General features: G+C 40.8%; 2 protein-coding genes across 4 annotated transcripts in view; one reads left to right on the top strand and one right to left on the bottom strand.

Annotated features, from left to right (window-relative positions):
- srgap2 (SLIT-ROBO Rho GTPase activating protein 2) overlaps window positions 1-8,064 on the bottom strand; it is a 51,760-nt gene extending 43,696 nt beyond the window's left edge. For 2 of the 3 annotated variants that reach the window (XM_062443424.1, XM_062443432.1), the window contains exon 1: window positions 6,666-7,171. In XM_062443424.1, coding sequence (XP_062299408.1) covers window positions 6,666-6,732 — 67 coding nt within the window. In that variant the 5' untranslated portion in view covers window positions 6,733-7,171. Of the gene's footprint in view, window positions 1-6,665; window positions 7,172-7,893 lie in introns of those variants that run through there. The other variant, XM_062443408.1, reaches the window with a different exon arrangement.
- A 439-nt stretch (window positions 8,065-8,503) lies between these two features.
- On the top strand, window positions 8,504-13,362 carry fam72a (family with sequence similarity 72 member A). Its single transcript, XM_062415622.1, has 4 exons — window positions 8,504-9,050; window positions 9,290-9,367; window positions 10,035-10,159; window positions 10,260-13,362. Exons 1-4 carry the CDS (start codon window positions 8,899-8,901, stop codon window positions 10,352-10,354), a joined length of 450 nt encoding a protein of 149 aa, XP_062271606.1. The 5' UTR covers window positions 8,504-8,898; the 3' UTR covers window positions 10,355-13,362.
- The last annotated feature ends 2,300 nt before the right edge of the window (window positions 13,363-15,662 follow it).

The following is a 15,662-nucleotide window of genomic DNA, read 5'->3' as shown; positions in this document are numbered from 1 at the left end:
ACAGACTTGAGCGTCCATGTATCCCCTGCCGCTCACCTAAAGCAACCTGCAGGACAGTTTAAGAAGCTAAAAAAATCACGGTATTAAATAACTTAACCAGCAAAGTGTTTTAATTACTCATCCCATGTGGTTATTTTATCTTTAAAATACTTATTTTTTTGAAAATGTACACAAGCTTTACCGTTATGAGACATATCGGTAAAGCTTGAGCCATATTGTAATAAACTTTATGCATTTCGCCCACTCCTACTCTGACACACACAGACACACACACAATGAGTGAGCAATAACCTCCTCTCCACCACAACACTTCTCAACTTCATCATCCCACAGAAACCAACTGTCTGAGTGGAATTTTACAGTTGACATTATGCAAAAAGCCCAGAGAAGGTAACTACAAAGTCTGCCAGGCTCAAAGGGTTTGTGTGTGTGTGTGTGTGTGTGAGTGTGAGTGTGAGTGTGAGTGTGTGAGAGAGAGAGAGAGAGAGAGAGAGAGAGAGAGAGAGAGAGAGAGAGAGAGAGAGAGAGAGAGAGAGAGAGAGAGAGAGAGAGTGTGACTGTATGTGTGTGTGTGAGTGTGTGAGTATATTTTGCATGAATAAATATGACATCTGATTCATTGTGTTTCAAAATGTCATCACAAGAGGCAACCCTTTGACTGGGCATAGAAATCAAGTTCACGCACACACACACACACACACACACACAATTCTACATCAAAGAAAGAACACCTGAAAGGAGGGAGGGGAGATTTTATCCAATCCCAACATGCCTCTGTGCTGAAGGCCTCACAGAGGGGTGGCAGCCAGAGTGTTAAGATTAGCCAACCAGGGCAGACAGAACATCTGTTGCCCATCAGAGCATCTGGAACATCTGGCACCAATAAGCAACAGTCATCTTGCAGCTGAACTCTGACCTTACCCACTTGGCTCTACCAGCTGCGTTTTTCTTCTCCACATGTTTATTTCCCTTTTTCATTCACTCTCCACCCCTATCAATCTATTCCTTCATATCTCTGTCATTAGCATTAATCAGGCAATTATATGTAGCATCTGATATGCCTGTTGATGGGTGGGTGTTGATGTATGCCGGCACTGGTTCATCTGTATGTTATGGTGGTAGAAGCTACAGTTATCATAGCAGACGTTCTTCTTTTTAGCTCTTATCTATCAACCGTATACAGACTGTGGGAGAGAAGGCACGGCTGGATTAGACGTCTAAATCCAAATCGCAATAACACACTCAAATTCGTAAGCACCCACACTACAGGAGGCCAACTCAGCACTTACGGCGTGAGTAAATTCAGTGCGGTGTTTTCTCTCATCAGGTGCCCTAGCACCACCAGAGTGAATTATCATATTGAATACTGAAGAATGAGGAAGCAGATAGATAGAAGGGAACAGAAAATCAATGAGTGTTTTCAGCCTCCACACATCGTGTCTGTTGCTGACGCAGCACACAACGAATGCAACTGGGTACACACACAAGCTGAAAGAGAGTGGGACACCTGGTATGGGACACACTGTTCTATTTTGATGTGATTTTATAAGAGAATAGAAGATATTCATTAACTTAAAATCACTAACTTTATTTCACAGATCCTGTCTATTCTAACAGGCAAGTGTGTTGACTGCAGAGCTGAAAATCATAACACCAAGAGCACACTGTGTGTGTGTGTGTGTGTGTGTGTTATGTGAAAGGCAGTTGATTCCTTTGCCTAGACACAAAGCCGTGGGCCTAAACAGGAAGCGTCACACACTCCCAGTATGATTTGTGTGTGTTTCAGCCTGACTCCTGAACCTCAGCTTCACACTAACATCCTTCCTGACTGATTATTTAAAGCTCCGTCAGCAATTTTAATTCAGCTCCCAATATAAACACATACTGACACTGATCTGCCCCCCACCCGCCTTCTCCACACACTGACAGACATCCACCCACTTGTACAGTGCCTGGTGAGTAAATAATGTCATTCAAAGTTGTGGGATTGACTTGTGGTTGGTAATTGTACCACTGGACTCAGTCAATACAGTCCAGCTCTAATTGACAAGGAGTTGTTAAAAAGATCACACTCACATACACACAAAGATTGATTAGCTTAAAGATGTCTTCCCACATCCTTCCAACCACATGGCTGATGTTTGCTGCTGTGAAGTCAACCACAGAAAAAGGGGTCCGTGTTACAATAACAATTCTGCTGTATCCACCTTCTCTCAGTTTGATCTCTTCTCTATTCTTTCAGCCTCCTGCTCTCCCTGCAGTAGTTGATATAACTGTTAAAAACTGTTGAATGTTAAATGAAAAACAGAACCTCCCTGCCATTTTTGTCTGAGGACCCCTCTGCAGCGCCCCTGCCCCTCTTGATCAAATATACATCAATCAACCACAACACACTAACAGAAATATTCAGCTCAGGCTGATAGCTTCACATATACATTACACACACAGACCCACATGCCTGCTTGCAGACAAACCTATTGCTGTATCACCACCTTTTGTGAAAGCAGGAATCATGTTTTTCTGGCTGCCTTGTAAACACACGGCTTGGTAATGAACAGGTAGGCAGACACAGTTTTAGTTTATTGCCAAAGGCACACATCCCTCTTCAGGGAGACTGATCAACATCATATCGGCAGAGCTGAATGAGTTTATTAGCCAGTCTGGAAAATTATAATCGCCTCCAAACATCCATTTGGAAATACTGCTTGTGCGTGCCTCTTTGTGAGTGTATGCCTGTGTGTGTTGAGCATAAAAATCAATAAAAGTTATTCAGCACACCATCAGATTGAATGGTCATAAATCTCTATGTATTTCTCTGACAGACCACAAAAACACCATAATCAATACATTTTATCAGTGGCAACAGTGGTAGTTTTCTGCAAAGGCAGCCACTTATTAATGTTCCCAGATGGATAAAACACTGACAGATGCTGAAGCACTGAGCCAAAATGAACTTGAAAAATGAAACCTGTGTCAGATGTTTTTTAAGACTAAGCACTGCTGAGTTTTCCAGTAAAATGTTTCCCATTGCCTGAGTTAAAACCTTCCATTTAGACTGTATGGCGAGCTTGCTGATTGGTAAACGAGGGATGTTGATAGTTGCTCGATGTGCATTGGCGGAATAAAAAGGCTGCACATGTTGTATGGAGACTGTAATTGTGACAAAACTCAAAGTCTTTCCAAAAAGCAAAGTAGCTTTCTGGATTCAATTCCAAATAAGTGCTCTGTGAACTACGAATGTTAGGTGATAAGCTCATTCCTTAACTCCACTTCAGCGCCGTGTATAACCATTTACATCTGTGTATGAACATTCCTACCCTTTTTATATTGTGCCCCACACACACACTTTCTCTTTCAGTCTTTTAGTATCTCTCTCTTCTCTTTCTGGCTTCATTGCTCTCTTTCTTTTTTCCACCATTTCATATTTACACTTTCATTTTTCAGTCACTCTGTGTCACTGTGTCGTTCATGCACACATATACTGATATACACACACACACACACACACACACACCCTCTTCCTGCGCAGTAGGAACATTCCTTGCATCTGCCAGAATCCCATATTAGAGTATCAGTACTCTGCCTGTGAGAAATAACACAGACTGAGAAAAGGATGGTGGTATTCAAGGATTAGTGAGTATGTACTCTTTCTGTATGTGTGTGAGTGTATTTATGAAACAATATTATTCAGCTGCCATGTTAACAGGTAATGTGACAGTGTCCAATAACATCCTGACACAAGGAATTGAGAAATTGCTTGACATTACTTTTTCACTACAAGAAAGGTACAGAGAGTAGACAAGATAACAGACGCATCATGAGATGAACGTTAAATAGCAGCATATGTTCAAAATGTAAAACATCAAACAACAGGGAACAGTAGAGTTCCTACCAGGCCAAAATATCTCAGGAATCTCATCTGAATCCCTAAATGTGTGTGGAGCAAGAACACAAATTTAACACCATTTTAAAAGTAGTGCAATATTGCTTCAGCAGAATTGAATGGTGATACAGGAGAATAAGGTAATGCAGTGCCATTGTTATGATGGTAGCCAAACAACAGGAGCATCAGCCAAACAAAAAAAATTACAGATGTTAATGTGGCTGCGAGTCTTGAAAATCATCAGGATAAATGCGTAAAGCCTAATACAACCAACCTTTGTGTTTGAGTTAATTACAGTCTGTTTAAATGTGTATTAGTGTGTACATCATGTGTCTTCACCTCATGCTGCAGAGCTTTATGAATGTGAGCCATGAGAGGATTTGCATTCATTTCCCCTGTGTTGCTGCAGTGTATAGCTGCAGCATGTAAAGACTATTCCCGCTGTCTTTAATCAGATAGCGGGAATTAAGCAGACCTACTGAAGATTTGGGAAGCAAGACAGACACATATTATGAAATACAGAGAGACAGACATGACATGTATGGCTGCCTCATGTATTGCTGCTTTATACCCTGTATTAGAGAATCTCTAACAGCAGCGTGCAGGGTAATGACAGACTGTCTGCGTCTCCCAGGGCAGGCAAGACTGCTGGGAATGTCACAGAAGAAACACAACATCTGGAAACGCCTCCACGCAGATGGAAAAACACACACACACACCTCAAAAAGTTATGTGGATGCACAGGTTTACCCTTTCATCTGTTCATTCCAGATATGGAAGATAGTACGAAGACAACCGTGGAAGGACAGAGTGAGGAAAGGAATGATAGCACAACACAGCTGTTCACCAGGGAGCACTGAAGTAACTGACAGAAGGAATCGATGCAAGGGGTCGATGGACAAACATTAAGTCCACAGTCTGACAAACACGGCAGACAGGCCTCACAATGCAGCATGGACAGAAAGCCTTTACACTGGCTGCCAAGCATAAACAGCGGTAAACAGAAGCCTACTGGGACATTGAGACAACAGCGCTAATGTCACTGTGGTGACAGCTAAAAGGAGTTTGCAGATAAGCAGGTAAACAAGAAGAAGCTGTTAAAAAGAAGTGGTAAACAGTGAGCAGAGCCAAACTGACATGTAGTACCTGTTAGAATATGAGACCACATCAACCCCGTGCCAAAACTCTTAAGTGTATTATGCAGATGAGTGACAAATTAATATAAGACCTGGAAACATCATTTATGCAGATGCCTCCATCCGGAGGGTGGAGGGAGGGAGACACTAAATGGTTTCATGGGTATGGAAGCGATGTGAATCATATGCTGGGGTCAACGCAGTCAACAGATCCTAACCCAAATGAACACCTATGGGAGATTTTGGAATGGCATGTTGGTCAGCGCTCTCCACTATCATCATCATGCGTCAAAATGAGAGAATATCTTTTGAAAGGATGGTGTTCACCATTCCCGCAGAAAGCAGACACTTGTGATGGGTCGTTACAACCGTTCTGGAGGCTTGCAATGGCCCAACACCTTGCTATGGCCATTCATGTTGGTTTTATCTTTAAATGTATCACCTATCTGAATTTTCACATCAAGACTTCCAGTTTGACAACATAGAAATGTATAACACCCTCCAAAATTCCTCTCTCTAACAAAGTCACTGCAGATGGCAGCAGCTCCTCGGGTGGCAATTTTGGAAACAAGGCTGGGGAAGAAGGTGAGCGAGCATCCTGTTCTTAAATACACATCAGAAGTGAGTGAGGATGAGGAAGGTATAGTGGCCCATCTTATCTGGTAATCTGGCACTGCAGCAGCAGTGGAAACAAGCTCTTCATGAGGAGGGCAATATCCTGTCCTGTCCTTCCCCTTCCTGCCACCTCTGGGCTTTTTTGCTGTCCTAACTAAGCCCACAAACCACAGTGCCTATAGATCTGATTCTGATCTGAGTACTCACTGTCACTCTGATTAACAGTGCCCAGTTGAGTACGATGTGCTGTCTGATGGCATACACATCCACACCAATCAGCCAATAAACAGTTAACTGAACGCCCCTCTCTAACGACTACAGTCTGCTCTCCAACCCCTGCTGCTCTCTTATGTCCTTGATCATCGGCAGGGACGACACCAATAAACTGTGATCAATGAACAAGCCGTTGGTACAAATTGATCATTTAATTGCAATATGCATTGAGACCACGCAAGCATACGCAAGCATACACACACACACACACGGGAACACACATTTGCAGCATGAGCGGACGGCAGCGCACACCAGCAGCACAGACATGCAGGAGACAGAGGGAGAGAAAACGCCCTGCCTTGTTCCATGTCGAAATCCCAGCCCTATGGGTAGTCTACACCACCAACACACACTCTACTTTAACATAAGCTTTTCTTCAAAAACCACACAGAAGACACATCTGGACAACAACACTGATTTCTGGGCGTTTTTTCCCCCTTGTCTTTGTTGGCCATCTGTGTGCTGCATTAAAGGCGAGAGACCACACACTTGGAGACACGCTGATCAAGATGATATATTCATGATTGCGCTTATCAATGTATTATTGATCTGCCAGTGTCGCCTAATGATAATTAAACTTCATAAATGCTGAGATACAAGGGAGAGCGAGCCTGATAGGGAAGCGAGGGAACAGAAAACCCATGCAATCAGCCATTCATGGAAAACACATTATACAGTAACAAAGCACGGATTTATGAATACATCGATGTGGCTCGTCTTATCTTTTTAACACGTGAGAGGCTTTTAAAAAGTTTTACCTTTAACTTGAGTCTCATATTCGGCCACTATCTCCTTGTCCTTTCGGAATTTCGCCGGAGACGTCATGGCTGAGTTTTGGAGATCAAACCTCTTTCCCTCGTTGCGAAGTCAATTTTGTCTCAATCAATCAATAAATCAGCCGTAGAGGAGGGGGGTGGGAATGCCACGCTGGAAGAGATTTTGAAAAGGAAAAAAAGAGAAGCCAGATGAGAGATCGCAGCTCCTCAGTGTGCCCGCGGGTCTGTATTGTCTCCCTGCCTCTGTTCACTCGGGGCGCATTGTGAGTTTGGCGCTGCTGCTGCTGCTGCTGCTGTATGTTCCCATCTGCCGCCGCGCCTCACCACCTCCTCAAAACCGGTTATAGTGCAAACAACTTCAATTGAAAAGAGATTCATCCCCCTTACAAAAAAAGAGTGATAACTTGTCAGTCGGGCACTTCCAAAAGTTATTTTTTTTGTCCGGAGCGAGACTGTGTCGCAGCTGCCCGCCCGCCTGTATAAACTAAACTGCTCTCCTCTGCCCCCCTGAAGTGACTGAGAGGAGGAACCGATTGGAGATTGAGGGGCTGGCTGCTGGTCTGGTCAGCCCCAGTGCGCAGGACAGGCATGCATGCACTACACACACACGGATAGTGTTCATGTGGGTACAACACAAACCACAATTGCTATTATTTGCACTTAAGAAAGATATTGATGTAGGTTTAACCTTTTGTGGGGAGCTATAGATAAATGCTGTTGCGGTCACATTTAATTTGTTCTTGCCTGCATACAAAACGACTGTGGAGTAAATTGTCAACATGTATATAGTTGATCATAGCCTATGTATCCTCACTCTTTATTACTTCAGAAAAAAAGTATTGTTTTATTGTTATTATATATTAATTTCCGTCCGCAGTCCTATTTGACTACATTTTATATTCACAAATCCAAATTCTTAAGCCAGAAGCCAAACTTTTCAGAGCTGACTGTCTAGCTATATCAAACAATATTTCTTCAATATCTGAATGTACACACAAAAGGCAATTGAATATATATATACCCTGTAAGCTTTACAAGACATTTGTTTGACTTTCGCTTTTTGTATTTGTAGTTTCATTGCAACCTTTAGTCCCCCTGGCGTGTTTGTGATTGTACACTCAAGTTGTGTACACAAGGTGCTATAAACATCTTGTACAGCCTACTTGTTTCAATAAAGCTGTTTAAAAAAAAATTAAAATAAAAAACATACCACAATTGCTGAAAATAAGACCATGACACGTCCCGCAGATGTGTATGTTGTTTTAACAGGTGATTATATAGCTTAGTATAATTTAAGATAAGACAGTGTGAAGGTTAACGTTTAGTTTAGTATTAACTACACAAACAGCTGTAGCTAGACAGAACTGTAGTCCACAAATGACTAACCTTAGCTTTTTTAGCTAGCTGTCTATACTCACTGATAATATTTACCACAATAGAAATGCATTGACCGTTTTGACGATGATAACTGATTTAATCTGTCTCCTAGACCTCAAAGCAGCAACTTTTTTCATCGACGACACCAGATAGAGCCCCGCCTAAATTTATAGGACAAGAACTAACCTTCCCACACCAAGATTGGTCGAGCGGAATATGAATGACGTGCAGTTACACCAAATCGGTTGCCAGGACGCTATAAGGTGGGCGGGTCAAACTCACATTTACAGCCAATTAAATTCCACGGTTTCGTGACGAAGGTGGCCAATGGTATCGGCCGCTGTGGAGCGTGTATCCAATCAGCGTCAGGTCTGGGGTCTTTTAAAGATAGTTTCAGGAAGTGCCTTTAAATATCAGGAAGTTGTAAACAAAGCTGACAGCTATTGAGTTAGCTGTTAACTACACCTGAATGAATGCAGAGGCAGTCGTGTTAAACAGGCTAGATATTCGTCGATAAAGTATTTACCAGTCACTCAATTAACTATTTTTACATGTAGAACTCGTTCCGTGAAAATAGACATTATATATTTCCGTGCGTTTGTTCAGCAGGCTAACGTTAGCTGCCTTCCGTTTTTCTTGATAGGAAAGGGCTAATATTTTCTACAAGGACGTCGGAGCTAGCGTTAACACTGCGAAGTTAAACTGATCATTATTGTCCCGACTTGGACGGATAGTGATCAGCATTTGTGCCCGATTCTGTTTTTTTTATTTTCTCTGCTGCATATTTGCTGTCTGGGGGCAGAAAGAACGAGACTTCCTCCATTTTAGCAGGACAACAATGTCTACATCCAACGCCAATTTCAAAAACAAGTGTGTGACCCAGGTGAATTGCATATTTTGTGACAGTTTGCTCTGCACGAGAGGCATGAAAGCAGTGCTTCTTGCAGACACCGAGGTTGAGCTGTTTTCCACTGATATACCACCCAACAGGTAAGAGCTGATACAGATAAGCAGTGCTGCTGGCCTTTGTTTATGTCTGCTATTGTTGCCAGGGCACGATGTACTGTAGCTAACTGATATCTAACTTTTTACTTAGTGCAAAGAGGGACGCAATATTTGTATCTAGACTTTGATCAACAGGGTTTATTGCATGAGAATATGAAAAGAGTGTGGGTTTTAACCTTTCATGGCTGTGTTTGTTTCTCGTTGCACGCACCCTCCCACCCAAGAACTGTTGACTTTGTGGCCAGCTGCTACTCGACTGAAAGCTGCAAATGCAAACTGAGAGACATCGCATGTCTCAAGTGGTATGTAAGCTCCTCTCTACCCTGCAGGGTTTGCTTTAAGAACACCATCTGCTGATGTGCAGTAGTACAGCCTTTCTAATTAGCAAAGCAAAACAAGTCGGTGCCACACATGTAGCTGTTTTTACTTTTACCAACTTTTTAAATTGTTTGTCTTGTCTTTTCTTAATTATTTAGTTGGTCTTTGAAACATCAGAAAATAGTGAAAATGCCCCTCCCCCATCTTCATGTACCTTGTTTTGTCCGACCAACAGTCTAAAATCCAAAGATATTCCATGTCTCATTATATAAAATTGAGAAAAGCTGCAAATCATTGCATTTGAGAAGCTGGAATCAGACTATATTTGGTATTTCTACTTAAAATTGTCCTAAACGATTAACTTATTATCAAAATAGTCACCAATTAACTTTCTCTCTTTCTTTTTCATTTCAGCTCTATACACTTAAATTCTGTCATTTAGCAGTTATTTCACATTTGAACCTAAAGCAGAGCTTGTTGCGAAAGTTTGGCTTTATGGAGTCTCTTTTGTATTCCCAGGCTTTTGTTGTTGTACACAGCTCGAAAACAAACATCTGTTAGATAATAGACACTCACTGGTGGAGTTAGCACTTTTCAGAAGTGCCCACAGTAAAGTGCTGACACGTGTTTCTTCTTTATTCTCTCTCCCAGCGGTAATGTTGTGGGTTATCATGTTGTGGCCCCCTGTAAACCCTGCCTGCTCTCCTGTAACAACGGCCATTTCTGGATGTTCAATAGTGATGCCGTGTCTACTCTTAACAGACTGGATGCGACAGGTCCGTAAAGCTCCTCTTGATCAAACTCAAATTCAAAATCAGTTGGAATTGTTTGCAGCTTCACTTTGTCAAATGTGACTAATAAGCCTGATGTCTGCAGGTCTGAATCTGCTCCTGTGGGGAGATCTTCCAGAGCTGGATGACAGTGAAAATGAGGAATCAGAAAGCCCATCAGAGGAGGAGTGCATTAGGTAGAGAGGGAAATGGACAACTTGGGAGATCTGGAGCGCTAACATTTGGAGATGTGGAACTACACGAGTGTACAAACCATGCTGTGATAAGAGATAAAAGAGGGGCCTTAAAGGGTCATTTAACAGTGAATCACATATCGGCTGTTTACACTTGGTTTTAAAATGTGTTTGCAGTGATCCGAACACAAACGGACAGCCGAGACGCATCGCTGTGCACACCTGTGTCTCCAAGGTGTCCAGCTGACCATTTGTGTTCAGGTTTCATTTCTGCCTACGTCACATCCACTAAAAGGTCAAAGGGCCTTGCACACAGTTATTGCATCAGATTTGTTTCGCACAGGCTAACAAAGAAAAATGTTTCAAGAGCTAATGTTTGGGATATTCCAACTGTTGAGATTAACAGGAGAGGTCAATTTGTGTCACCAAAACAAACACCACGTCCTGTATTGGTGACATATTTTCCTGTTATGTCTTGACGCATTAGCGTTTCAACGACAAAAGATACGAGGTCAAATGCGTCCCAGACCACCTCGTCAAGTGGTTTGAGTGATCGGATCACAGTGCCTCTATCCGATCATCCAAGAAGCATTTTTTTAAAACCAAATGTAAACAGAGTCACAGGGCAGAAAAGTGCTGCTGTACTGCTCTACATTAAAACAATACACTTCTGGTCACACCCTTATCAGTGTTATTACAGCAGGTGTTTTGTTTTTGCCAGCTGATGGAGAACACCTGCCATGACATCACTGATTGCAGTCTGGCCAGAAATGCAACATACCAAACCCACAGACAACAGCACAGCAGTTGTTTTTGTCCCTACATAATTCAGTGTTTAATTACTCTTTAACCAGTGACCATGCCTTGCCCATCACCTTTCACTGTTAAAAGCACAGACACACACGTTGTCACACACATTCTTTTCTCTCTTATTTGTGTATTCGCGTGGGCTATTATAAAACGTCGGCTGAAGTAGACTGAAAATAACAGATGACTAGACTCCTTCATCTAGTGCATTTTACCTTTCATCACAAAGTCTCCACTGAGCTCATGGTTCTTGATCAGCCTCATGAAAAGCTGAGATTGTGGTCTGATAAGTCGATGGAACTTAACCAGTGAATGCTGTGCTTTATCACGCTGTTTACGTTAAGTCCAGTTTTATTACAAGGCAACCACAATTTCGCCTGCCTTCTTTTTAATGGCAGTTATAATCTGTTCATTGAAGATGCTGTAATAAGTAAAAACTCACATTAACAGTCATGTTTGTTAAAAGCTTATATTCTCTCCGTGTGGCTGGGTGCTGACTGAAAGATTGAGGGCTTTTTTTGAATCCCATATATTGGAGAAATAGCACAATTATTGAACAATATCTATCTAAGTTCCTTGCTTTTAAGGGCATATTTGATATAGGTTACCTTATACAATCTGACGCTCTATCAAGTGATGTGTTTTGATATGCTAATAGTGTTTGTTACACACCTGACAGCAGCAGTATGTGTTTAACACCCAGATGAATCTGACTGTAGCAGTATCTGATACTAACATACTAACTTATGCATTGGGTGTGCCTCCATAAAGTCCTGGGGCAGCTGAATTTAAAGATGATTTGTTTTTTTAAATATATAATTCCAATCAAGTAATTAAGTTCCCAGATTGATGATATTGGAAAGCTAGAATGGACGTTAAAACAGGTGCACTTTTGCGACACTCTGCGACTCTTCCATGTGGCTCTTTTAAGCAAAATCAGAAAAACGGGAGTTCTAAATGGATTTCGGTGTTCGTGCTCTGTTTTGTTACACAGCTGTTCCATTTTGTATATAGCAGCATAACTGTAGCACCTGAGGAGAAGGAAAAAAGTCAACTCCAAAGAATCATGGAACATATCAATATTTATTGAATTTACAGATGCTACCCCTCAAAAGAGACCGCCACGTCATTTCAAGCCAGTTTACAGAATAGCATTTCACATTTTTAAGTTATCTGTTCTGAAGTGAAGCTTAAATCAGTGCAGCTGACCATTAAACTCTCAACCTTCAGTATTCTTTCAGCCTTGATCCTGTTGTGATTTGCTGACAATGAACCTTTTGTCAAGCTGTGGACTCCGAAGCTGTATGTTAGTTGGTCATCATCACCAGCTGACCAGGCCTTCTGCTCAGTCCGTTGTGCCAGACACAAGCTTCAACATCCTCCAGTCTCAAGGGACTTAACTCGCATCAGTCCTTTTTTTTTCTTTTTTTTTGGCAGTGCCATCCTTGAGCTCTTGTTGTTGTTTCACTGCTGTGCCCTGCTAGTACTATGATCCAGTCTTAAAGTTAACTGTCCTTCTGTGAGTGGATGAGTTTTCCCGTATTGTCGGCAAACATTATCAAAGAAGCAAATGCGAGAATGTAGCTTCTTAATTGAAGGAAAAGGATAAAGGTTTTATAGCCTCTATGCTCATCTATGCTGTAGCCTTTAGTTATGAAAAAATACACATAGAGGAGGGGAAACTTTGTCCAGAATTTACATGTCCTACACTTTAAAGTTATAACTGACAGCCTGCTACACTTGCACACCAAATACTGTCTTTGTGGTAACCTGATAGGATACAGTATATCAGCTAAATATTTATTAAATCCACAAACCAAATATCTATAACCACATACTTCCTTTTTTTGTTTACAAACTTTGTTTACAAATGCATTGGTTTGTATTGTGCTATAGTACTTACATTTTTGTTCGTATTTAATATTTCATTTGTGATGTAGTGCTTTGTTTTGTATGTGAAAGGTTGGATGTGTACAGTTTTACCTCATGAAGGTATCACTTGCGAGCTTCCTCTGGCTAGGACAATTGTCAAATGATAATCAAAAAATATATATTTAAATGGCTGTTTCTGATGTGAATGACTTTGATTAACATGACCTGCTGAAAATGTATATTTTGGAATTGCACTGAAGCTGCATTGGTAGTTTGAAAAACTGAGACTTTGTTGTTTTGTATGCTTGTTAAATTAATAAACTTTTTTTTTTCAAAATATCTTAATTATCTATTTCTGTTGTCATATCTGAGAAGCCTTTTTTTATTGTATTTACTTTAAAAGGTATCCAATCTGCCTTTACCTCAATATCTGTTGTTTACATGGTTCGAATCTCAGGTTGGAGATCACATGATTCATATACTTCAATTACACAACTTGGGGGAAAGTTCCAAGTAACCATATTTGTATGCTTGTATGTATCTTGACTTAATTACTTCTCATCACACTGTCACACACAGAAGATCATCTTATGTCACTTTCAGAAAAATGTCTAAGCGTTGCTGTTTTAAAGAGATACTGTATGTTGTACTTTCCATGTGCAACACATGACTCTCAGTTCCTCAATCATAGTGCACAGATGACAGGAAATGTTAATAAAATTATTTCATAAACTTGGAGAAACCTCAGGAAGAGCAAAATGAGACATCCCCTCTCTAGGATGGACGCAAACGCAGTGGATGCCATGCTTTGAGGAGACAGAAGTCATGTAATATTAAGTAAAGAGGTAATGGTAGGTGAAATACATTCTGGTAATTCATTAGATCTCCAGCAGATTATTTGTGACTGACACAAAAAATAGTCATGAGTTTTGTGGGGTGTTTTTATTCCACACCTGTCATTATGTTGACCAAGTGAAGAGTTACAATCAAGGAACCAGGTAGTCAATGATGATTTAAGCCTGCCTCATTTCTTGTTCTCTGTAGTGTTTGGCTCTCAGGCAGTACATGTTCCTGTCTGTATTAGGATGTGTGTCTGTGTATACTCTGAAGGGGAGTTGCCATCATCAGTATCATTCAAAAGGCTGTGCTGCTCTGATGGCAAAAGGAGAATCCTAAATCCTATATTATCCTAAAATACTTGCAATCTGTGTGTTTTCAAAGCATTCCTCAGTGCTTACCTAAGTGTTACCTAATTTGTCCTTCTGTGTACTTTGTTCTTTTCAGAGCTGAGTGAGGAGTTTCGAAACTTGTGGCAAGAAAACTAGACCCTTTTTTTTTTGTTAAAAGATCTGACTGAAGTTGGGTCATTTGTTTCTTGCATACCTCCTTGTCAAGCATTTTTCTGCTGCTGTATGGGCAGGTACAGGGCAATTTAGCTAGCGATGACCAAAAAAAAGAAAAGAAATGGCAATAAATACTTGTGGCTTGTCCTGTTTTCCAATGTTTTTGTAGCATCCACCCAAATTATGAATCATGCCCATACAACATCAGCTTTAGGTTTGTGTTTTATCTGATACCACTTCATGAGTGGTAACGGCCTGTTGTAATTCACTATCTTCTCCACAGCCATGCAAATATCAGGGGACAGGAAACAAGGGTTACTCATGTAATAAGGAACTAGATTCCTGAAACAATGTAGCCCAGTGGGAGAAAAATCTCAACTGTCAACGAGCCCCTCATAATACTCAGTGGTCAACAGCAGATAACCGGTTGGGTAGGTACGGGTGTGTGTGTGTGTGTGTGTGTGTGTGTGTGTGTGTGTGTGTGTGTGTGTGTGTGTGTGTGTGTGTGTGTGTGTGTGTGTGTGTGTGTGTGTGTGTGTGTGTGTGTGTGTGTGTGTGTGTGTGTGTGTGTGTGTGTGTGTGTGTGTGTATAAAAGCAACTGAATGAGTTTGAAACAGGGTGTTGCTGAATAAAAGAATGTATACATAGTGCTCAGTGCATGGTTACCTTCCTTTGTCAAATAAAGGATGAATTTGAATTTTCCAATATGCTTCCTCTCTGCCTAAGTGACAACCAGGCTGAGTAATCAGGCAGAGAACAACATGCTAATGCACATCTAACAGATACCGAACACATACAAACAACACAGAGAAGGAAATATGTGACATGTATGCATAATGATGAATAATTTGCTGTTTTTTCTAGTGCAAAACATTCATAACAATATTTGTTACATTTTATGATAATAATAATAATAATAATGATGATAATAATAATATGTAATCAATATAGTTCTATTTGGTTTTAAAGGTAAAATTGGTTTCAATGATCTCACTTTGCTTGAAGGTCAGTTTTTAAATGAATGGTTGTGTTGTGTTTATGAGACATTTGTAAAAGCCCACATATTAACCATAAGCATACAACTTTACAAAGGATATGTTTACTTTATAAATGTCTTATTCATACACTGACAGCTTCTTCAAAAGGACTTTTTTCTTTAACTTTTTTTTTGTAGAACAATTTCACAGAATACAGCTGTTATCTGTTCTCAACCTGTGGTCGGGGTTCCTCATAGGGCTGCAGGATAAGTCTAAGAAGTCCCAAGTTAATTAACAAGACTGGAAATCAGAAAA

The sequence above is a fragment of the Scomber scombrus genome, chromosome 3 (genome assembly GCF_963691925.1).
Source record: "Scomber scombrus chromosome 3, fScoSco1.1, whole genome shotgun sequence".
NCBI lineage: Eukaryota > Metazoa > Chordata > Actinopteri > Scombriformes > Scombridae > Scomber > Scomber scombrus.
The sequence above is the reverse complement of the archived record's forward strand: the minus strand, read 5'-3'. Positions and strand labels throughout refer to the sequence as shown.